At 42.8% G+C, this 24,329-nt stretch overlaps 1 protein-coding gene across 3 annotated transcripts; it reads left to right on the top strand.

Moving 5' to 3' along the window:
• The first annotated feature begins 13,149 nt into the window (after nt 1–13,149).
• On the top strand, nt 13,150–20,143 carry LOC120300086 (cytochrome c oxidase subunit 6B1). Of its 3 annotated transcripts, none has more exons than XM_039325638.1 (5): nt 13,172–13,306; nt 13,643–13,815; nt 16,290–16,398; nt 17,195–17,295; nt 19,894–20,143. In XM_039325638.1, exons 2-5 carry the CDS (start codon nt 13,696–13,698, stop codon nt 19,921–19,923), a joined length of 360 nt encoding a protein of 119 aa, XP_039181572.1. In that variant the 5' UTR covers nt 13,172–13,306; nt 13,643–13,695; the 3' UTR covers nt 19,924–20,143. The 3 variants fall into 3 exon arrangements, with proteins under 3 accessions (XP_039181574.1, XP_039181572.1, XP_039181573.1); XM_039325639.1 differs by lacking the exon at nt 19,894–20,143 and adding an exon at nt 17,666–17,855 and having other exon boundaries at nt 13,186–13,306; nt 13,643–13,737; XM_039325640.1 differs by lacking the exons at nt 13,643–13,815; nt 19,894–20,143 and adding an exon at nt 17,666–17,855 and having other exon boundaries at nt 13,150–13,306.
• The last annotated feature ends 4,186 nt before the right edge of the window (nt 20,144–24,329 follow it).

Below are 24,329 nucleotides of genomic sequence, written 5' to 3' on the forward strand. Positions count from 1 at the left end.
ATCCTGGACTGTGCTGAGATGGACAAAGTAATAAAAGAGATAAAAGAAAAGGAAGGCACAGAGTACTATATAACACGGAACAAGTGGTATGACTGGTTAGAGACTAGAAATAATAGAGGAGAATAAATATGGAAAGGTCAAAAGTGAAATTATGTGTATAATAATGTACAATAATAATAATAATAATATGAATTATTCTTAGTAAGAAGTAGAATATGAAGGAAGGAAAATGTAAATAAGAATCAACGGGGTAATAAGGACAAATATTCTAAAGAAAAATAAGGGGGGAAATGTAAATAATAGAAGATTACCGTTACGTAATCGCTGTTAAAAAAAGGGAGAGGAATATGTGTGTATGTGTGTGTGTGTTATGTTTTACTTTGTTTTGTTTTGTTGGTTAAAAATAAAATCAATAAAAAAAATTTCTCTGGTACAAAAGCTGATTACAAAAACCAAGAAACCAACAGTTAGACTAAACAATTTCCCTTTGCTCCAGAACCCTTCACATCCTTATGTAACTTGGCTCTATATCATGCAACCTGAACAGTGGTGGGATTCAAATATGTGAACAACCAGTTCTGTTTGGATGCAGCTTACGGAAATCCATTCTGGGCCTGGGCAACAAAAAATTAGCTACCGGTTCTGCCAAAGTGGTGCGAACCGGCAGAATCCCACCACTGAGCCTGAAGCATGAAAGAACACTGATAACAAGACTGGATATGTACCTCAATAAAAACAGACCTTTCCGGAAAGCAAAAAACCTTAATATGTGAATAATGCTCTCTATGTGAGAGGTTGGTGCAGAATTCACTTCAACTTTAGAACAGAAGGAAAAAAAAATTTTTTTTTCTTTTAACTGGAAATATTTTGAAGGAAGTTAGCCCAGAGAAAGAAATATTAAAAAGGGCAGAAAAATATATTTTTCCTCAAAAGGACTTTTTAAAACCAAACCTGGCCCCAAATTTATCTCTCTGCCCCAAGCAAGACTTTAGCCCCATACAAATGCAGATGTAAAACCATCAGAAAGTTGGAGCCAGAGCAATCAAGGAGACAAAAGAAAAGATCTGCATACCTCACCCAAACTCTAGGAATCATTAGCCCCATCACCTGGGAAGCAGGATATGATAATAGGATTAAACCACAGATATCAAGGCCTAGACAAACACTCAGAAACAGCCTCAAGGTTCATGCCACAGGAACAGGAAATTATTCCAAACGAAAGGCTAGTGGGGGTATAAAAACCTACTACACCATGTGCTCAGCCCTTCTCTCCTCTGCACTTTCCTGAAGAACCATCTTTCTGCAATAAACTGTAACCTTCTTCCCAAAGCAGTCGCCATGTTTGCTTATTTATTCCCGGCTTGGATGAACCAGGATGAAGACTTTACTTCTAACAATTTGGCACCGCAGAGATGGGATTCCAAGCTAATCTCTCCAATGGACTGGGACTGGTAAGCCCCATCTTGCCGGCAGCAGACTCCCTGGTGTCTGTGGATGGGTTTCCAGGCCTTGCCCATGTGGAGCTAGGGTAGTAAAGGAGTTTTGAGAGTTTGAGTTCAAGGGCTGCTGTAAGGACCCACCCCACTTTGCATCTTAAGAAGACAGAACTCTTGGAATAATTCTTCCAACAGGAATCCTTTATTAAGAGAAAATGGTTGCAGGCATGCTAGACAGGACTTGGGGTTCAAGCTCTTCCATTCAAGGTTTTAAGGGGTTCCCCAGTAGTCCCACCCAATCAACCCCCCTTCCAGTGATAGTTTCAAGTATCACAATTCCACCCCCTTTCTTCTTTCTTCCGTCTGAATGGAGACTTCAGGTAACTACATGAAAGGCAAGTACCCTGCTTTGTTATGATAAGGTTCTCTAGTGCTAACGCTTTGATGTTACAATAAACACACATTCAGCATTCAGCTCTTTGAAGTGTACTGAAGGAAGTGAGGGCCATAAAGCCCCTTTGTTCTCCCCCTTCTCTCCCTCTTATGGCAGAATCCAAAGAAGGCAGAATTGGGAGTTTCTATATTTGATAATTAAAAATGAAATATGATTGGATTCTGACATCCGGCCCCTCTTAAAGATAAGAGAGATCCACCTGAAAGAAAACACAAGTATAAAATTTAGTTAGGCTTGTTAGGATACTCTGTGTGAAACTTCTTCAATAGCTTCGGGGCTCTGACATGACGTTTATGGACCCACTCATTTTGTGAGGGAGGGAGGTGTTTCCAGGCAACTAGGTACTGAGTTGCTCCATGATATCTCCTAGAGTCAAGGACTTCCTTTATTTCGAAGTTTGTTCACCCTCCACCATGATTGGAGGTGGTGGGGGGGGGATTTTTGGCCGTAGAAGTGACTGATGCTCTCTTTTCAGCAAGCTACAATGAAAAATTGGGTGTATTTGCCTGAGATTTTTGGGTAATTCTAATTCTACTGTTACTGGATTTATGATTCTTTTAATTGGAAAAGGTCCTATATATTTTGGTCCAAGTTTTTTACAGGGCTGTAGGGACTTTAGGTATTTTGTAGATAAGTACACCATTTCTCCTATAATGAATGGTGTAGGCTCAACCCTTTTTTTATCGGCTTGTGTTTTATATGCCTGCCTAGCTTCATCTAGTGCTTTTCTGACTATTGGCCAGGTGTTTTGTAATTTCTCCATCCATTCTTTCAGCGAGGGGATCGTTGGTTCGTTTGGGGTTAATTCTGGCATGGGGTTGAAACTTTGACCGGTGGCTATTTGAAAAGGAGTGTAACCTGTGCTGGAGTGGACTGCATTATTGTAGGCAACTTCTGCAAAAGGGAGTAAGTCCGCCCACTCGGTCTGCTGGAAACTAAGAAAACATCTTAAATATTGCTTAAGTACGGAGTTCATTTTTTCAGCCCCCCCATTTCCTTGAGGGTGGTGGCTAGATGTCAGTCCCTGAGTGGTTCCTAAGAGGGATAAAAATTCCTTCCAAAATGCAGACGTAAATTGCACCCCCCTGTCAGAGATGATGCGTTGGGGTGCCCCATGCAATCTGTAAATGTGTTGGATGAAAAGTTTTGCTAAGGCTTTTGCAGTGGGAATCTTTTGGCAAGGGATAAAGTGCACCTGTTTGGAAAACAAGTCCGTGACCGTCCAGACCACAGTATTCCCATTGCTTTCTGGCAATTCCACTATAAAATCCATGGCTATTTCTCTCCAGGGGGCTGAGGGACTTGCCACTGTTTGCAATAGTCCTGGCACTTTCCCTTGCAACCTCTTTGCCGTGGCACATTTTGGACAACTGGCTATATAACTTTCAATGTCCTTTTTCATGGATGGCCACCAAAATTGCCGTTTAATTAAATGTAAAGTTTTTACAAATCCAAAATGCCCTGCTGATTTTGTGTCATGGCAAAGGTGCATGAAAGTTACTCTTTGAGTTGTTGGTATATATAACTTTTCCCCTACCCAAGGCAACCCGTCTCTCATTGTGCACACATTTTTGTTTTTCTGGAACCATTCATCTGTTTCCAAGCTTTTTCTGAATTCAATCCCAGTTTGGCTGTCCAGTTGTGGTTTTATTTTGGCTTGGGTTCTTGTGGTTACTGGTGCTGCCAGTTGTGACTCTGCCATTATTGGTCTAGAGTCTGTGGTTCGTGCGCTGTTATATTGGGGCATGCGAGATAGAGCATCTGCCAGGAAGTTCTTTCTTCCTGGTAAATGTTTGAGCTTAAATTGGAATTGGTGAAAATGCTGGGACCAGCGGGCTTGTTTGGGATTGAGTTTCCTGGAAGTTTTCAGGGCTTCTAAATTTTTGTGATCAGTCCACACCTGGAAGGGGATTTTGTTGCCCTCCAGGAACTGTCACCACGTGAGTAATGCCCAACGTATCCCATAAGCCTCCTTCTCCCATACGGGCCAGCGCTGTTCTGTTTCCGTGAGTTTCTTGGATGTATATGCACAGGGTTGCAATACTGCATCATCATTTTCTTGTAATAGCACAGCCCCCACTGCCACATCACTTGCATCTGCCTGTATTACGAAGGGCTTGTCCATGTCTGGGTGCCTTAGTACTGGTTCGGCAGAAAAAAGTCTCTTTAGTCTCTCAAACGCTGCTTGGCACTCCATTGTCCATGTTAGTGGCTGGCTAGGTTTTACTGAGGATGCTCCCTTCGTTTTTAGTAAGTAGGGGGCAAGGCTATCTGGGCAAATGAGGGGATGAATTGGCGGTAAAGTTTGCAAAGCCCAGGAAACTTTGTAGTTGCTTTCTTGTGCGGGGTGGTGCCCAATTTAGTACTGCTTTGACCTTCTCTGGGTCCATTTCAATGCCCTGTGGGGATATGCGATAGCCTAGGTAGTCTATCCTTTCCTGGTGGAATTCGCATTTTGAGAGTTTGGCATATAGGTGAGCGGCTCGCAGCTTCTTTAAAACCGCTCTGACAAGTTGACGTGTTCCTTCTTTTGTTTCGTAAAGATAAGAATGTCGTCCAAGTAAACAAGGACCCCCTTAAACAGGTGCTCCCTTAGAACGTCATTGATTAATTGCATAAAGACTGCAGGGCCCCCTTGTAATCCAAATGGCAAGACTTTGAATTGATAGCACCCCATGGGGCAGTTAAATGCAGTCTTCCATTCGTCCCCTTCCTTGATTCTCACTCGATAGTAAGCTTCCCTTAAGTCTAGTTTAGAAAAAAATTTTCCCTTTCGATAGGTGTGACAGCATGTCTTTCATGAGGGGCAGCGGGTATAGGTTGCTTTCACTGATTGTATTCAGGGCCCTATAATCCACGCATAAACGTAAAGAGCCATCCTTCTTCTCTCTAAAAAGGACCGGGGCAGCCACTTTAGGCTTGGCTGGCTCAATGAAACCTCTCTCCAGGTTTTTTTTATAAATCTTTCCATTTCCTCCTTCTCCTTTGGGCTCATGGAGTATAATCTGGGCTTCGGGAGTTTTGCCCCAGGCTTGAATTCAATGGTACAGTCTGTGGGTCGGTGGGGGGGAAGCTCATTCGCCCTCTCCTCACTGAAGACTTCAGCAAGGTCCCTATATTCCTCTGGTATTTCTGTTAATCTTTTTTCCTCTCCTATGGATGCTTTTTCTATTCTTGATTCTGGTAGCCTCTCTTGGGGTTTTAAGTCCATAGGGTCCCCCTTCGGGAATTTGATTTCTGTCGTCCTCCAATTTACCCAGGGGTTCCATTTTTTCAACCATTCCATCCCTAGAATCATTGGGCATTCCATACCTGGGGTCACCACAAACGTTAAGTCCTCTTCATGGTTGCCCAGGGAGAGATGTATTGGCAAAGTGGCTAGGGTAGCTGGCACCCCCCCTGCTATGGATCCATCTAGCTGGCCAAATGAGATTGGTTGTTCCAGTCTCCTGGATGGGATGCCCAGATTCCCCACTAGTGTTGGGCTAATGAGGCAGCGGGTACAGCCAGAGTCTATTAAGGCTTTCACCTTCACAGCTTCGGGCATGGGGGGGATTAATATAGTCACTGTTTTGAAGATGGGTGTGATGCATCCACTTACCAGGGGTTCGCCCTCCGAGCTGTCATCTGAGGCATCCACCGGCCCTGTGGTGTAGGCTGGAGTCCTTTCCCCTTGGTGAGCAGAGGTGGGGGTTTCTGCAATTTCCATCATTCTCATGGCCGTTTCTTTTGGCTTAGCTGAATACTTTCCGGGTTTGTTGATTGGGGATCTGTCTGGGTTGTGCTGGGGGGCCTTTGAGCGGCATTCTACAGCTCGATGCCCTTCTCTTCCGCACTTGAAACACCCCATTTGCTTCTTGGCTGTATCCGATGATTTCACAGGTTGGTGTGTCAGCTCAGGCGGGGGGCGGCTCCATTGTTTTCCTCGGCGGTGCCTCTTCAATATGTCGATCTCTGCTTCCTCTGCCAAGACGTACCATTCCTCAAGTCGATGTGGGTCCCCTCGGGGCAGGCAAGCATCATATAGATCATAGTTTAGTCCGTCTTTGAAATGGCCAAGGAGGATGTCTTCTGGCCAATTCAGTTTGCTGGCAATGGCCCGGAATTCTTGTGTATACTCAGCCACTGGGCGTTTGCCTTGCCTCATCGTTGTTATTCTTTCACGGGCTTTGCGATCAGCCAGGGGGTCTTCAAATCGTCTTCTCAAAGAGGACATGAAACGGTTGAAGTTACTGAGTTCTGGGGCATTGGAGTCATGCAAGTTCACTACCCAATCCGCAGCTGGTCCATCCAGGGCAGATTGCACGATCCGGATGCGGGCTTTGTCGCTGGGAATATCCTGCCCATATTCCTCCATGTAGCTGAGGACTTGGGTTAGGAAAAACCCCAAGCGTGTTGGCTCCCCTTTGAATTTCACTTCCAACGGTGGACGTCTTGGAATGGATCGGTGCCTCTGTTGTGGGTGGTAGTGCCTTCCGTCCAGATTGCCATCTGTGGTCCGGTAGGGGGTGGGAGCTCCTGGATCAGTAGATGTCCCTGGGGTTGCAGGTTCCACGTCCCCCTCGGTGTCTCTCCCTTTGCGGCTCCAGGAACTGGGGCGGCCGTAGGGTTCAGTATTCTCCTCTCCTAGGGAGCTGAGAGTTCTCTTCATCAGGTCAATAGCTTTCTCTAGGATCCAGTCTGAGTACGGTGCCCAGCTTCCTCCCTCTTCACTTGCGTGCAGGGATTTCTCCATCTCCTGCTTCCATTCTGGTTGCTTGGTCCCCCGTCTCAGGGTCACCTTTCTTGATTCCTTTCCCCACTCACTTTTCTTTCCAACGCCCATCGACCAGCGAGGCTTGTGGTCCTGTGTCTCCACCACTTCTTCTCCTGAGGAATCTGGCCTCTCGGATCCCAACATCTGGCAAGGTTCCAACTGGGTCAGCGGCTCTCTTTCCAGGGAGTTTTCCCCCTCTCTTGCTCCATTGTCTGACATGGTAAATTTTTGCAAAATCCCCCGGCAAGGGTCTTCCTTCCAGGTGGATTAATTTTGCAAGTCCTGTCTAATGTAAGGACCCACCCCACTTTGCATCTTAAGAAGACAGAACTCTTGGAATAATTCTTCCAACAGGAATCCTTTATTAAGAGAAAATGGTTGCAGGCATGCTAGACAGGACTTGGGGTTCAAGCTCTTCCATTCAAGGTTTTAAGGGGTTCCCCAGTAGTCCCACCCAATCAACCCCCCTTCCAGTGATAGTTTCAAGTATCACAATTCCACCCCCTTTCTTCTTTCTTCCGTCTGAATGGAGACTTCAGGTAACTACATGAAAGGCAAGTATCCTGCTTTGTTATGATAAGGTTCTCTAGTGCTAACGCTTTGATGTTACAATAAACACACATTCAGCATTCAGCTCTTTGAAGTGTACTGAAGGAAGTGAGGGCCATAAAGCCCCTTTGTTCTCCCCCTTCTCTCCCTCTTATGGCAGAATCCAAAGAAGGCAGAATTGGGAGTTTCTATATTTGATAATTAAAGATGAAATATGATTGGATTCTGACAGCTGCTTTGGAAAGAAGGTGAAGGTGAGTACCTCTAAATTTTAAGTTTAAAGCCCAGGGGAACAAAGAAAATGTGTGTATTTTTTTCCCAATCACAGTTGGATTTTGCTCCTTCTGGTCTTTCCTAGCTGCAGAAAGGATCTGTTTAATTGGCAGAACCTGGAAAGCATGGGGGTTTGGCCAGAGCACAGAACCTTTTGTTAGGGAAAAGGGAGAGACTGTGTGAAAATGAAATGGAATGAGTGAATGAAAGAATTGGATTTGGGCAACTAGCTGGTAAGGCCCTGTAAGCAAAGCAAAGTTACGAAATTAAGCCACAAGAAGGGAGCAGCCATCTACCTCCAAGGGCAAGCAGAGGTGCCCGCGGACATTGGAGGTCCAGATACCCATCAACGGTGGCGTAAAGCTGGCCGGTCGAAGAGTAGCCCGTACCTTCTAAGGAGAGAAACTAGAAGGTCTCTTCAGACTCTTTTTGGTCTGAAAACATGGCGGATCCTCGGAGGAGCCCACGAACTCTGAGAGAGATGATGTTAAGCTACATCTGCAAACAAAACAGACACTTCTACGTCCATGTAAGCAACAGAGAGAAAGGAATTGGAACATCTTCTTGCCGGCAACAATGGCAATATGTGCCAACAAATAAGAACTTTGTTAACCAAGTGAAGTGGCCCAACCTTGCCACACAGATAGCAGAACTGATCTGGCTAGAAAGTCTTCAGTTCTTGGCCCGTCTAAATAGACAGATGCCACATAGACCAAAACGTTCTGCACTTCTAGCTTCAGATCAAAGTGCCAACCTTCAACCTCAAACACCCGGTAAACATCAACCAATCCGCTTCAAAACCCTGTCTAAGCGGAGACAACTGAAATTAGGCATACTTTTGATCATCTTAATCACTTGTCTCAGCACCCCAAGAATTAGCCTTGTAGGAGCCTGCAAGGACTTACTGACTTTCACGGACTCCATGTCGTTAAAGACACCCACACCCACACATGAAGTCCTCACCCTGGCGACAACGGCAGTAGCTCTCTCCAATACTCCACCGGTGGTTCCAGACCCTTCGGTTCTTGAGTATCCTGAGTCTTCTGCTCAAGCTGTTGTTCCTGACTCTTCAGTTCCAGCTGTTGTTCCTGGTTCTTCAGTTTCAGCTGTCATTCCTGACTCTACAGCTTCAGTTGTTCCTGAGTTTCCAGCTCCAGTTGTTCCTGAGTTTCCAGCTCCGGCTGTCCCTGAGTTTCCAGATGTTCCTGATCCTGATTCTTCAGCTCCAGCTTTTCCTGTGTTTCCAGATCCAGCTGTTTATGTCTTTCCAGGTTCTTCGGTTCCTGAGTATCCTGTGAATCCAGTTCCCCTCATTTCCGAGAAGCTTGGGATCCAGTTTTTGCTGTTCCAGATTCATTTCCAGTTTCCTTCACAGGAAGAAGACCTTGTCTCACTGGGAGACAAGACTGCATACCAGAACTATTGGCCCATGGGACTTGCGCACTGGGCCCACTCACTTGATGAACTAGTTTGCCCAGCTGAGGTCCAGATCGTGAAGCCACGTGAATCAGGGCATGACTCAAAGACACTTGTACGAGGCTGATCACCGTTTGGTCCCAGGCTGATCACCGTTTGGTCCCGTGGCTGATGAAGACCGAACCAGAAGATCAAACCTCAGATTATGTGTTGTCCTATGCATTGTTTGATGTAACACTTGCTTATTCCTTTTAGCATAATCATACATGTTTTGTATTACTTTATAGTTAGGCATGTTTCCTACCTAGTTTTTACCTATTTAGTCACAAGTTAGTTCCCTTTGAGTATTGTATGCCTTAATGCTATGTTCTTTGCTATTTCAGTTAGTTAGTAGTGGAAATTTAAATTTCCAAGCGGGGAATGTTCTGGACTTAGCATAGTCCTACGTAACTCTAACTAGGGAGCATGTGTTAGTATGTTAGAATATCTGCCAGTTAATGGGTTAAATGCTGGGTATGTTGATGGGTCAGTGGGAGGAATGAAAAAGGGTCATTGAGAGACTTCCTGGACACAAGGGAGATGCAAGCCTCTGTTCATCCAGCCACATGTGTTTTGCCAACATGTGACTCTCAGCAGAAAAAGAGGGGAAAATTCAATATTAAATTACCTATAGGAATGAACAAATATGGAAAACCAGATGCATTTACAGCATAGTAAGTCTCTGCTTAGAATTCCTGGACAATAAATATGTGTTTTAATTCATTTCTATTGAGTCATATGACTGTTTAGATTGAATTCAGAGCTACGAGTTCCGTCTGGGCAGAACAGCCCTAATTCTGTAGATGTGTAGTTATTTCTTATATAGAGAAAGAAACTCTGCCTCCTCTTTTATTTGGTCTGTTTCTTTTAAACAATTGAAATCCCTCTAGCTGAGTGTTCCATTTGTGGGTTTTATCCCACCATGTTTCTATAATGACAACTATATCATATTCTTTATGACTGACACCTATGTGTTAGTCCACTTTGTGTGACACTCACCATTAGAAGCTTGATTTTGCTTGATAGCAAGGTTGATATTCTTGTCCAGACACATCTATGTTACTTGCACTGCTAACCCTGTAATTTTTTGATCTCAATTAACTCACTGTCCCTTGTTTAGTTTAAATATTCCTCCAGAAAATCTGTTGAGTTTATTGCCAAGTAACTCAGTCCCTTTTTTGATGGATGTAAACCATTTCTTTTGTACATTTTTTCATTGGAATACCATTTCATGGTTTCCAAAATTGTCATTTCTGATTTCTTTTTTGGTCAGTGTCTGTTGTTGGGTTAATTTCCTTCTCAATTCTGTCTAAAAGGTGTTAATTTTTGTTCCAGGGGGAATCCAGTGTTAAATTATTTTATTGGAGTGAGAAGGGGGTGTCCTGCCTGCTGGGTTCCTGCCCCAAACTCTGGAAAATCATTCTGCAATGTGCTATAAATGAGTTTTTGTCTTAAATGGGTTTTATCTGTCTATCCTTTTCCTGAAAAATGTGTGTCTATCTACAAGAGCCTTTTGAAGCTCAAGTCTGCTTGTGTGGGGAAATAATTTTCCTAAGTTACTTTTCATATCCTATCACTAGCTACTATGAAACTTTTCTTATCCCAAATATATAAGCATTTCTCAATCTCTAAAACGATGTGGTCTATTTTAGAATAAATGTTTTCCTACCCTTGGCAAGTTGCACATATTAAAATATTAGACTTTTAAAATTATTTGGAGTTTTCAGCATTCTCAAGCTGCCTAGCATTTTTTTTTCTCCTCTTCCTTTCAAGTTTCAAGTTCTTGTCCTTAATTTATTGCAAATGGTCAAGTTCAAAGGTGAAACATTTCATTTTGTTGTTCCCCATTTGTCTATCTGTTTCTTTAATAACTGCAGTATTAATGCCCTTTTTAAACTGCCTGCAAGCTAACCCCCCCCTTCCCAATTCTTTTCTTGCCCTTTGTTCTCCATACCTTTTGTCTGCCTCTCCTGGGAGAGTCCACCCAGAAAGGTGGGGGGAGACCTTGTTCTTGTATCTTTCAGCCCTCAACCCTTCCCCAAACCTTTGGAAGCAGAACACACAGACCCAGATGCTGCCTCCATCCATTTGAGCTATGGAATTGGGTTTTGAATCCAGCCATCCACTAAAAAGCCACTATGCAATCTGAGTGGAACATCTTTCCAAGTCCTACCATTCCCCAGATGCCTGTGAGAGCTGCAGAAGGAAGGAGTCCTGGAGCCACTGATGCCATGTGAAGCCTCAGAAGAGAGGGGGAGGGTGGAAACTCATTGTAAACTTTTCTTTCTTGCCCCATTTGTATTGTAACAAGCCAGTTGAATGTATTAATGGAGAGATGGCATTTGGGAATAGGTGGCAGAACAGGTACTGAACACCTTGGACTTCTATCTGGTGGGAGGGAAAATTTATCCAGAATGTTTGTATTGCCTATTGTGTAAAAGTAGCTGCACTTACATGCACACACACACATCATTCAGAATCACACTTGAGTCTATCCCCTCCACCTACCTTTAGTAAAGTTCCCCAGGCTGATTTTTGCTCTATTGTACCAAAGCTTTGTGGGACTAACTTCCAACAGATTCCAAGGGGTGATTTGCAATTCATATGCCCTGACTAAGGAAGCAACAGGAAAAATCCCAAACTTCAACCCTGAATATCTTGCACTGTTGGGCTCAGATTGGGATTCCTAGAGCTCATTATGTGCAATTTAAAGAAAATTTAATAGCCTGGCATATTGGACATTACAAACCTGGATGCACTGAATTAAGAGCTAAGGCAGGAAACAACCCTTGAAATTGGGCAGCCAGTGGTCATGTACTAAGGAAAACCATGGCTGTGAAGAATTTTGGGAGGTATGCAAACCTGACTGGAAGCTAAAGGTGATATCCAACATTTGAAAATGATTGGCACAGAATATTGGACACTATAAATTTCTTTTCCACCTAACAAAATTTTGCCCTGACTTTTAGAACTTTATGGGTGCAAGCTCCCCTTTTGGGAGCCACTAAAGGGATCTTTTTCTGCTGCCTCCATTAATATCTTATTTTTTGTTTGTTTCTTTAACAGTTTAAAAGCTGGTCTACCAAGTCTCCCTGACCAGATCAATTTTAATGTTGTGCCAATAAGTGTGTCATACATTCACATACTTAAGGCACAAAGCGGGGATTGAAGGAAGTTAGCCCAGAGAAAGAAATATTAAAAAGGGCAGAAAAATATATTTTTCCTCAAAAGGACTTTTTAAAACCAAACCTGGCTCCAAATGTATCTCTCGCCCCAAGCAAGACTTTAGCCCCATACGAATGCAGATGTAAAACCATCAGAAAGTTGGAGCCAGAGCAATCAAGAAGACAAAAGAGAAGGTCTGCATACCCCACCCAAACTCTAGGAATCATTAGTCCCATCACGTGGGAAGCAGGATATGATAATAGGATTAAACCACAGATATCAAGGCCTAGACAAACACTCAGAAACAGCCTAAAGGTTCATGCCACAGGAACAGGAAACTATTCCAAACGAAAGGCTAGAGGGGGTATAAAAACCTACTACACCATGTGCTCAGCCCTTCTCTCCTCTGCACTTTCCTGAAGAACCATCTTTCTGCAATAAACTGTAACCTTCTTCCCAAAGCAGTTGCCATGTTTGCTTATTTATTCCCGGCTTGGATGAACCAGGATGAAGACTTTGCTTCTAACAATTTTTAAACCTAAAAAAGCCAGAGCACTTAGACCATATAAAGGAAACCACACACTCAGTTGATTTATTTGTTTGGATGATGTGGAAAAATGACTGTTTCCGTATTATGAATAGTGGGGGCAACTGATACTAACTTAAGTCCAACAATTTGCAGGGTTGTGAGACTGGTTTCAAAAGACTCCACATTTTCCATTCTAGAATCTAGTTTTGGAAAAGGAGATCAGGAAAGCTATCAATGCACAGCACTGGATGGATGCTCTCCACAGCTGTAATTTGTTTGAATTTGACTTGTTTAAAATTAGCCTTCACCTTTAAATTTCATCCTCTCCAAATGCCTGGAATTTTGTAGAATTTCCCAGCCAGGATGGTAATTGTGGAGAATTAGGGAAGCTGAAGTCTGTACAACTGGGGGGAGGGTATCCATCTACGGTACTGAACTGGCTCAGGAATTCTGGCAGTTAAAGTCCACAAGTCATAATAGGAGCCATAGTTCCCCACTTCCGCTCTAACAAGCAGCTGCGCTTTGGGGTTGGAACCCAACAGGATAACGAGGGGCGGAGCTAGAATGTCCTTGCTCCCGTTCTTCCGGTGCTGCTCTAGCCTCCCCGTTGCTGATTCCGGCGTCTTGGTGGCCAGTTCTGCGGGTGAAAGTCACTTTGAGGAAGCCGCTGCTTCGTCAGCCTCATTGCGGTGAGAAGCCGGGACCTCGCTCGCAGCCGGCCGGGGAGAGGAGCCTGGCTGCTCCGGGCTTTGCTTCCGTCCTCAGAGGGGGTTCCCCGGCGGTGCCGACCCCGGGAAGAGCGCGGGAAGGCCCAGTGCTCAGGGCGCCTCCACCCCGACGCGGAGACACGCCCGTCTGGGTCTTTGGTTCGCAAGCTGCGAACCTGCACATCAGTTTGGGGGATGGGTAGAGATGGAGAAAAAAAACTTGGAAAAATGAGGAAAAAACATTTCCCCCCCTTTTTTTTTCCCAAAACCATATTTTAAAAAACAGGGGAACCCCTCTTTTTCCCCCAATTTTTCCAGATTTTTTCCAGGCCTCCCCATCTCCAGGGGTGAGGAAGGTTGGAGACCAGTGGATGCAGTGGCAGCAAGAGGAGGAGGCCGGGTTCCTTCGGGAGGTTTGGACCCCAAACAGCCTTGCCTTCCTTGGGCATACATGGAGGAAGAGGCACATGCAGACAGTCCTACTTTCCTTGGTCACTTCCCCTTTTTATTTTTGGCACCCCCGACCCCCAACAACTGCAAAAAAGAGGGGCTCAGGGAGGGAGGGAGGAAGGGGATTTAGGAAGTTGGTTTGGGTGAAATCTGCCCTTAATTTTTCCTAGGCAGAAGAAGTTCTTTCCACTCAGACGAAGCCCTTTGTGGCCTCACCCAAAGACAGTCTTCTCTGTAATACAGGTAGTCCTCGACTTAATGACCACAGTTGAGCCCAAAATTTATGTTGCACAACTGAGAAGTTTGTTAAGTGAATGTTGCCCCATGTTATGACTTTTCTTTCCACATTTGTTAGCAGATCACTGCAATTGTTAAATTAGTAAAATTAGTTAGTTGGTAACACCGTTGTTAAGCGAATCTGGCTTCCCCCATTGACTTGGCTTATCAGAAGATCACGAAAGATGATCATGTGACCCCGGGACACTGTAGCCGGAATAAATAGGAACCAGTTGTCAAGCATTGGCATGTAAAATGCATGACTGTGGGGAAGCTGCAATGGTCGTAAGTGTGAAAATGCTGTTGTAACTTTGAACATTCACTAAATGAACTGTTGTAAGTCGAGGACTTCCTGTAGCAAAAGAAAACTGTTTGGAAAGAATGTGCACCCAAGCAGACTTAATACAAAAGGTGACCTTGCAGCCAAATGACACTATTGCACAAGTTTAATAACCATCATCATCGTTAGTTGGGGGATTGTGTGACAGTATTGGCCCAGATAGCTTGTCTTGTCTTTTCATCATAGATTAGCACTTATATGAAGATTAGGAACATTGGCAAGAAGGTTGGGGTACATCAGATTCGGGCATCAAGGTCCTCCCCCCCCCTGCTTTTGCCTTGATTTTGTTAAACCAGCTTGAATTTTTAATAGAATTCTTACAAAAGCTGGGTAGCCTTGAAATGGAATGGGACAGTAACTATGGTTTGGTGAATGGTGGGAAGCCACTGTTTTATCATGTCAGTCACAAGTGAAGCCCTCATACAATTGTTTTCTTTGTGAGAACACAACATCTGTTTTGTATCTGAGCATAGGCTGCTGTTGAACCCAGCTAATGTGTATAAATCTTCAATACTTAATACTACAGTAAGGGGCACACACTATATCACAGGTGGTATGTCATTTTTGTTACTGTTTTCCTGTCTGCAGGCAAGATACCTTTGTACCTTTCATTCCCCCCCCCCCAGGTAATCATTTTAGGAAAGGTGCTCTTCTCTTATGTAAAGTGTCATGAAGTCTCAATTAAAGGGACACAACTAGCAATTTAATGAAAACTTTTGCTTTCTTCCCATTATTCAATTGAAATATTTTAGGAGCTATCATTTTGATAGATGCAAGTTTCTTTCAAACTGCATCTAGATTGAACTAATAAACAAGCAAGATGTTTATTTAGTTATCTGTTCAAGGTTCAAGATGTTTAATTGTTTATTAATCTGATTATCCTACCAACCACACCCATTTTTATTATTTTGGGTCAAAGCCAGTAAGCAGAACTACAAATAAAGTATCTGCTTCCAATTTCTTGTGAGCATTCTGAGGCCTTATGTCATATATATCATTTCTGTTCAGAAGGCTAGAATATATATGTAGAAATGATTTGGTAAAATCTAGCTTGTCTGCTGTAAAGTTTAAGGATGAAACCATATCTCCAGTCTGTTATCACAAGGTTTTTTTTTTTAAATGGGGAGGAATATTAATGTATTAGATTAAAACAGCTGTTGGTCACTGGTAAGGATGCCAAGGCTTTTTTCTATTTAGCAGGAAGGAGTTCCAGACATATTGCTGATGTGAGCAGAAGATTTAATTTGTTTCACTGATTGCAGCTAGGAAAATCAGACTGTACCAGTAGTCCTTGACAGGCAACTTTGTTGTTAAAAAAAACCTATTAACTAAGTCCAATCTCATGACCACAAATGTGCTAATGATTTTACTTAGCTTTCGTTTGCTTTATAGCAGGGGTCTTCAAACTTGGCCCTAAGCGACCCTGGCTGAGGAATTCTGGGAGTTGAAGTCCACAAGTTATAAGAGGGCCAAGTCTGAAGATCCCTGCTTTGTAGTGTCCAAAGAATACTATCCCAAACATCTGGGTGAGGACAAAGGGTGGGAAAGGTCTCCAAAACCTGACTCACAAGGAAGCCAAGTAAAAGGGTAGCTCTTGCATCCCCTTCCCCCATTCCTCTGTCCTTTGGAATGCTCACTCCAGCACTGAGATAATTGGAAAAGGATTCATGTTGGTATTTACGTTATTATAGAGGAAGGGATTACAAGAGAGTAAAAAGGTATACAATAGGGAGTAGACAATGATTAAGAATAAGATATCTAGGGCAATCCTGTATTAAATTCTTTGGGGAATATTGCCATGGGGAAACCTGATCTTTTTCCTAAAGGAAATGTCTTCTAATAGTTGACATTTTGAAGCACCAGGATATATCAATTTCCTGATTTTATATCTATTTTCAGAAAATGTCTGAATCCATAAGAAGCAAGATAGAGAACTACAAAACAGCTCCATTTGACAGTAGGTTCCCCAATCAAAATCAAACACGGGGCTGCTGGCAGAACTACCTTGGTTAGTATAATTGATGCATGTGAATGTTTATGTCTCTGCATTATGGATAAGAAAAAAGATTTCATATTCTGAAATCTTTGTAAAACATGTTTTTCTCTGTTGAAGTAAAAATAATATATTTATGAAAGGTTTAAAAATGGTATTGCTGCCTCTCCCTCCTATATTTAAAACACTAGTTACAAGATGAAGAATAATTTCTTTGGCTTTAACAAATTATTTTTTTAGTTTTAACACAATACATTTCCTTTTTTCTCTGTAATTTATCTTTTGAACTTTTTTGACAGCTTGGGTTATAGTTTGCCATGGTAAAACAAAGTTTTAACTATATTAGGTAGGCAGTCCTGATTGCGTTAAAAACTCCTCAATCTTCTGAAAAACACTGTTTATCTTGCATATAAGAGTCACTGCAGTAGTGAGATCAAATGCCATATACATTTAATAAAAAAAAAATGCAAGCAAGAATGTTGAGTTGTCGGGGTTTGATAACTTTTATTTTCTGGTTAGGCTGATTGTATAAAACAGTATGGAATCCCCACTAACTTTTTCCATAGCAACAATTGATTGGAGAATGTGAAAACACAGGATTGATGATATATCATCATCATCATAAAATGTATTTGGATGTGTTGGAGGGTAAAATGATGGATACAGGGAGGTTTTGTTTATTATTATTTTGGAGACCCAGGTGTTGGACAATACACAGTCTTGTAGATTCTTCAGGCTTATATACAGTTCTGTTCTAAGGACTCTTCTGGATCCTAGATTAGATGCATTTTGATTTTTTTTTTCCTGGTAGATTTCCATCGCTGTGAGAAAGCTATGAATGCCAAAGGCTCTGATCCCTATGTTTGTCAGTGGTATAAAAAAGTATACTCATCCCTGTGCCCTTCTTTTTGGGTAAGTATTTTTCTGGCTAAAGCATTTTTGTACAAGAAACCAGTTGGGGACAAAGGAAGACACTCAGTAAAAGATCTCTCCCTTTTCAATGGGTCAGCCATGAAGGGTCGGACCAAAATACTTTGGAGTAAAGCACTAGAATTTCTGGCATATTAATCATGGGTCCTGCAGTTCCAGTACATCTGGGAAACAATTGATTACCAACTCCACACCATCAACAAATTCCATTCAGAATTTTATTCAAAGGATTTCTTGTCCCTCTCTTTCAGGACATAATTGAGAAGCATAATTGTATGGAAGAGTTTACAGTTCTAACGGCATCTCTCTTATTGAGAAATGGCGATCAAAGGAATGTCCTGTTCTTTTGCAGGTTGACAACTGGGATGAGCTTCGGGAAAATGGTGCTTTTCCAGGCAAAATCTGATGATCTTTTGTCAGCCAGTAGCTCCCCCTACTCAGGGTGTTGCACTGCTGAGTCCTTTCTATGTGTGCATCTGAAGGATTTAATAGTACAAAAATCTTGGATATTACCCATTCTAATAAAATGCATAGTACCCATGCCTGTGTTTATCCTGATAACTCAATTAATGATTCATGAATGTGTTCTACCACTTGCTTTATCTATGGTAATGTTCTCAAAGAAAAGGACAGATGTCATTACTGTGGTATATGTGGTGCTTTTTCACTGGACCCCTTTTAACAAGATAGAAGCCTTTCCATTCATTGCGTTAAATAGCTTATATTTACAAGGGAAACTTTATAGCTGCTCCGGCCCTTGCTTCCGTCCTCAGAGGGGGTTCCCTGGGGGCGCCGACCCTTGGGAAGAGTGTGGGAAGGCCCAGTGCTTAGGGCACCTCCACCCCAAAGGGGACACACACCCGACCGGGTTTTTGGGTCGCAGGCTGCATCGTCCTGGCCATTGGCACCTTAGTTTTGGGGATGGGTAGAGATAGGAAAGCCGGGGGGGGGAGGAGAAATAACCCATTGTGTTTGGTACCATACAAATGAAATACATGCATTCAGCTGTAAGGTTCCAGTCCCTTACTTAAACTTGAGATACCATATTAATCTTATTAGATAATCCAGGAGGAGACCTCTTGATCAAGCAACACTTTATTTGATCAAATTAAGCAGCTGGGTGGCCAACAATCTGGAACGCTGGCAGAATCACATCCAGAAGTGCCACGTCTTAGAAAGTTGGTAGCATTGCTTTATAAACTTTGTTAGCCAATGAAAATCAGACAACAGAGCCAAAAAGCAAGAAAGCAACAGTTAGACTAAACAATTTCCCTTTGTTCCAGAAACCTTCACATCCTTATGTAACTTGGCTCTATATCATGCAGCCTGAACAGTGGTGGGATTCAAATAGATGAACAACCGGTTCTCTCTGTGGATGCCGCTTCCGGAAGTTCATTCTGGGCCTGGGCAACAAAAAATTAGCTACCAGTTCCGCCGTGCGAACCGGCTGAATCCCACCACTGAGCCTAAAGAAAGAACACTGATAATAAGACTAGATATGTATCTCAAAAAAACAGACCCTTCCGGAAAGCAAAAAACCCTAATATGTGATTAATGAATCTATGTGAGATGTTGGTGCAGAATTCACTTCAGCTTTAAGACTGGAGGAAAACAGATTTTTTTTCCTTTTAATTGGAAATAGTTTTAAACCTAAAAAAGCCAGGGCAGTTAGACCATATAAAGGCAACCACACGCTCAGTTGACCCAGGAGAATCAGACCATACCAGTAGTCCTTGACAGGCAACTCATTAAATAAACAAAATATTTACTAAGTCCAATCACATGACCACAAATGTGCCTGGCTGAGGAATTCTGGGAGTTGAAGTCCACAAGTCATAAAGGTTTGAAGATCCCTGCTTTACAGTGTCCAAAGAATACTATCCCAAACATCTGGGTGAGGACAAAGGGTGAGAAAAGTTTCCAAAACTGACTGACTCACAAGGAAGCCAAGTAAAAGGGTAGCTCTTACAGCCCCTTCCCCCATTCCTCTGTCCTTTGGAATGCTCACTCCAGCACTGAGATAATTAGAAAAGAATTCATGTTGGTATTTACATTCATTATAGGATTACAAGAGAGTAAGAAGGCATACAATAGGGAGTAGACAATGATTTGTGAGCAGGGTTCTACTTAGAATAAAATATCTAGGGCAATCCTGTATTGAATTCTTTTTGGGGAATAAAATTGCCATAGGGAAACCTGATCTTTTTCCTAAGTATTCTGAAACCTGAACTATGATGCCTTGTAGTTCTGGTCCAGACAGCATAAACTCAACAAAAATGGTTTTACACAAATATTTATTGTCCAGGAATTCTAAGCAGAGACTTACTATGCTGTAGATGCATCTGGTCTTCGCATATCTCTCCATTTTTCGTAGGTAAAAAAGCGGTAATTCTCTGTATCAGCTGAGCGTGGTTACAGATGCCATCCATGTGTGCACATGCTTGGTTTCACAAAGGGATTTTACAATTCTCGAACACAGTTCTAGCTTGCTACAATCCGGTCCAGCACACTAAGGAAATGTCTTCTGACATTTTGAAGCACCAGGATATATCAATTTCCTGATTTCATATCTCTTTTCAGAAAATGTCTGAATCCATAAGAAGCAGATAGAGAACTACAAAACAGCTCCATTTGACAGTAGGTTCCCCAATCAAAATCAAACACGGGGCTGCTGGCAGATTACCTTGGTTAGTATAATTGATGCATGTGAATGTTTGCTTCTCTGCATTATGGATAAGAAAAAAGATTTCATATTCTGAAATCTTTATAAAACATGTTTTTCTCTGTTGAAGTAAAAATAATATATTTATGGAAAGTTTAAGCCTAAAAATGGTATTGCTGCCTCTTCCTCCTATATTTAAAACACTAGTTACACGATGAAGAATAATTTCTTTGGCTTTAACAAATTATTTTTTTACTTTTAACACAATGCAATAGAGTCCGTTCCAAAGCGTTTGGCTCAGTGGTGGGATTCAAATACGTGAACAACTGGTGGATACCGCTTCCAGAAGTCCATTCTGGGCCTGGGCAACAAAAATTAGCTACTGGTTCTGCCGAAGTGGTGCGAACCAGCTGAAACCCACCACTGAATCTGAAGCACGAAAGAACACTGATAACAAGACTGGATATGTATCTCAATATAAACAGATCCTCCCGGAAAGCAAAAAACCGTAATATGTGATTAATGCAGTCTATGTGAGATGTTGGTGCAGAATTCACTTCAGCTTTAGGATGAAGGAAAATAGATTTCTTTTCCTTTTAATTGGAAATAGTTTTAAACCTAAAAAAGCCAGGGCAGTTAGACCATATAAAGGCAACCACACGCTCAGTTGACCTATTCGTTTGGGTGGTGTGGAAAAACGACTGTTTCTGTATTATGAATATTGGGGGAACTGATACTAACTTAAGTCCAACAATTTCCAGGGTTGTGAGACTGGTTTGAAAACACTCCACATTTTCCATTCTAGGATCTAGTTTTGGAAAATGAGATCAGGAAAGCTGACTATGCACAACACTAGATGGACACTCTCCACAGCTGTAATTTGTTTGAATTTGACTTGTTTAAAATTAGCCTTCACCTTTAATTTTCATCCTCTCCAGATGCCTGGATTTCAATTCCTAGAATTTCCCAGTCAGGATGGTAATTGTGGAGAATTAGGGAAGCTGAAGTCTGTACAACTGGGGGGAGGGTATCCAGCTATGGAGTTGGAAGTCCACAATTCACAAGGGGAGCTATAGTTCCCCACCTCTGCTCTAGAAGCAGTTGCGCTTTGGGGGTTGGGACCCAACAGGAAAACAAGGAGCGGAGCTAGAGCGTCCTTGCGCCCATTCCTCTGGTGCTGTTCCAACCTCCCTGTTGCTGATTCCGGTGTCTTAGTGGCCTGTTCTACAGGTGAAAGTCACTTTGAGGAAGGCGTGCTTCGTCGGCCTCATTGCGATGAGAAGTTGGATGCTCACAGCTGGCCGGGGAGAGGAGCCCGGCTGCTCCAGGCCTTGCTTCCGTCCTCAGAGGGGGTTTCCCAGAAGTGCCAACCCTTGGGAAGAATGCAGGAAGGCCCAGTGCTCAGGGCGCCTGTCCGGATCTTTGGGTTGCAGGATGCGCCCTCCTGGCCATTTCCATGTCAATTTTGGGGATAGGTAGAGATGGGAAAGCCTGGGGGGGAAACCGTTGTGTTTGGCACCATACAAATAAAATACATGCAGGATGCTGTAAGGTCCCAGTCCCTTACTTATACTTGAGATACCATATTAATCTAATGAGATAACCCAAGAGGAGACTTCTTGATTAAGCAGCACTTTATTTGATCAAATTAAGCAGCTGGGTGGCCAACAATCTGGAACCATGGCAGAGTCACGTCCAAAAGTGCCACGTCTTAGAAAGTTGGTAGAATTGCTTTATCCACTTTATTACCCAATGAAAATCAGACAACAGAGCCATTATATCATAAGAAACACATCAATCATTCCTGTACAGTCCCTTATTCCCTCCTTCAGTATATCCCATCCATGTACACGTTTCCCAAACTTGTATGAAATTTCTCTGGTGCAAAAGCTGATTACAAAAAGCAAGAAACTAACAGGTAGACAACACAATTTCCCTTTGTTCCAGAATGCTTCACATCCTTATGTAACTTGGCTCTATATCATGCAGCCTGAACAATGGTGGGATTCAAATATGTGAACAACTGGTTCTCTGTATGGATGCCACTTCCAGAAGTCCCTTCTCAGCCTGGGCAACAAAAAATTAGCTACCGGTTCTGCCGAAGTGGTACGAACCAGCTGAATCCCACCACTGAGCCTAAAGCACGAAAGAACACTGGAAATATTTTTAAATCTAAAATGGCAGTTAGACCATATAAAGGCAACCACACACTCAGTTGACCCATTCGTTTGGGTGGTGTGGAAAAATGACTGTTTCTGTATTATGAATAGTGGGGGCAACTGATACTAACTTAATTCCAACAATTTTCAGGGTTGTGAGACTGGTTTGAAAATACTCCACATTTTCCATTCTAGGATCTAGTTTTGGAACAGGAGACAGGAAAATTGGCTATACACAGCACTGGATGGACGTTCTCCACAGCTGTAATTTGTTTGAATTTGACTTGTTTAAAATTAGCCTTCACCTTTAAATTTCATCCTCTCCAGATGCCTGGATTTCAATTCCTAGAATTTCCCAGGCAGGATGATAATGTGGAGAATTAGGGAAGCTGAAGTCTGTACAACTGGGGGGAGGGTATCCAGCTACAATACTGGACTGGGTCAGGAATTCTGGGAGTTAAAGTCCCCACGTTATAAGGGGAGCCATAGTTCCCCACCTCTGCTCTAGAAGCAGCTGCGCTTTTGGGGTTGGGACCCAACAGGAAAACAAGGGTTGGAGCAAGAGCGTCCTTGTGCCTCTTCTTCCGGTGCTGCTCTAGCCTGCCTGTCGCTGATTCCGGCATCTTGGTGGCCTGTTCTGCAGGTTCATCGGCCTCATTGCAATGAGAAGCTGGGAGCACGCTCGCAGCTGGCCAGGGATAGGATCCCGGCTGCTCTGGACCTTGCTTCTGTCCTCAGAGGGAATTTCCCGGCAGTGCTGACCCTTGGGAAGAGTGCGGGAAGGCCCAGTGCTCAGGATGCCTCCACCCCGAAACGGAGACACATCCATTCGGGTCTTTGCGTCGCAGGCTGCGTCCTTCTGGCCATTGGCACGTCAGTTTGGGGGATGGGTAGATCTGGGAAAGCCTGGAGGCGGGAACCCGTTGTGTTTAGTATCATACAAATGAAATACATTCATGGTGCTATAAGGTCCCAGTCCCTTACGTATACTTAGGATACCATATTAATCTAATTAGATAACCCAAGCGGAGGCTTCTTGATTAAGCAGCACTTTATTTGATCAAATTAAGCAGTTGGGTGGCCACAATGTGGAATGCTCGCAGAGTCACATCCAGAAGTGCCACGTCTTAGAAAGTTTGTAGCATTGCTTTATAACATTGCTTTGTTAGCCAATTAAAATGAGACAACAGAGCCATTACATCATAAGAAAGACATCAATCGTTCCTGTACACTCCCTTATTCCCTCCTTCAGTATATCCCATCCATGTACACGTTTCCCAAGCTTGCATGAAATTTCTCTGGTCCAAAAGCCGATTTCAAAAAGCAAGTAAGCAACAGTTAGACTAAACAATCTCCCTTTGTTCCAGAACCCTTCACATCCTTATGTAACTTGGCTCTATATCATGCAGCCTGAACAGTGGTGGGATTCAAATATGTGAACAACCTGTTCTGTGTGGATGCTGCTTCCAGAAATCCATTCTGGGCCTGGGCAACAAAAAATTAGCTACTTGTTCTGCCAAAGTAGTGGGAACCAGCTGAATTGCACCACTGAGCCTGAAGCATGAAAGAACACTGATAACAATTCTGGATATGTATCTCAATAAAAACACCCTTCCGAAAAGCAAAAAAACCCTAATATGTGATTAATGCAGTCTATGTGAGATGTTGGTGCAGAATTCACTTCAGCTTTAGAACGGAAGGAAAACAGATTTTTTTTCTTTTAACTGGAAATATTTTTAAACCTAAAAAAGCCAGGGCAGTTAGACCATATAAAGGCAACCACACACTCAGTTGGCCCATTTGTTTGGGTGGTGTGGCAAAACAACTGTTTCTGTATTATGAATACTGGGGACAACTGATACTAACTTAAGTCCAACAATTTTCAGGCTTGTGAGACTGGTTTGAAAAGACTCCACATTTTCCATTCTAGGATCTAGTTTTGGAAAAGGAGATCAGGAAAGCTGGCTATGCACAGCACTGGATGGATGCTCTCCACATCTGTAATTTGTTTGAATTTATAAATTTGATAGCCAATTAAAATCAGACAACAGAGCTATTATATCATAAGAAAGACATCCTAAGAAAGACACTCCCTTATTCCCTCCATCCATGTACATGTATATCCCATCCATGTACATGTTTTCCAAGCTTGCATGAAATTTCTCTGGTACAAAAGCCAATTACAAAAAGCAAGA

The sequence above is a fragment of the Crotalus tigris genome, unplaced genomic scaffold (genome assembly GCF_016545835.1).
Source record: "Crotalus tigris isolate CLP2741 ecotype Arizona unplaced genomic scaffold, ASM1654583v1 scf7180000024338.4412243, whole genome shotgun sequence".
Classification (NCBI taxonomy): Eukaryota; Metazoa; Chordata; class Lepidosauria; order Squamata; family Viperidae; genus Crotalus; species Crotalus tigris.

Coding starts and splice junctions, on each gene's coding strand:
- LOC120300086 (XM_039325638.1), top strand. CDS start 13,696: ATGCAGTGGCAGCAAGAGGAGGAGGCCGGGTTCCTTCGGGAGGTTTGG. Junction 13,816..16,289: donor AGACAGTCCTACTTTCCTTG/GTCACTTCCCCT, acceptor ATCTATTTTCAG/AAAATGTCTGAATCCATAAG. Junction 16,399..17,194: donor CTGCTGGCAGAACTACCTTG/GTTAGTATAATT, acceptor TTTTCCTGGTAG/ATTTCCATCGCTGTGAGAAA.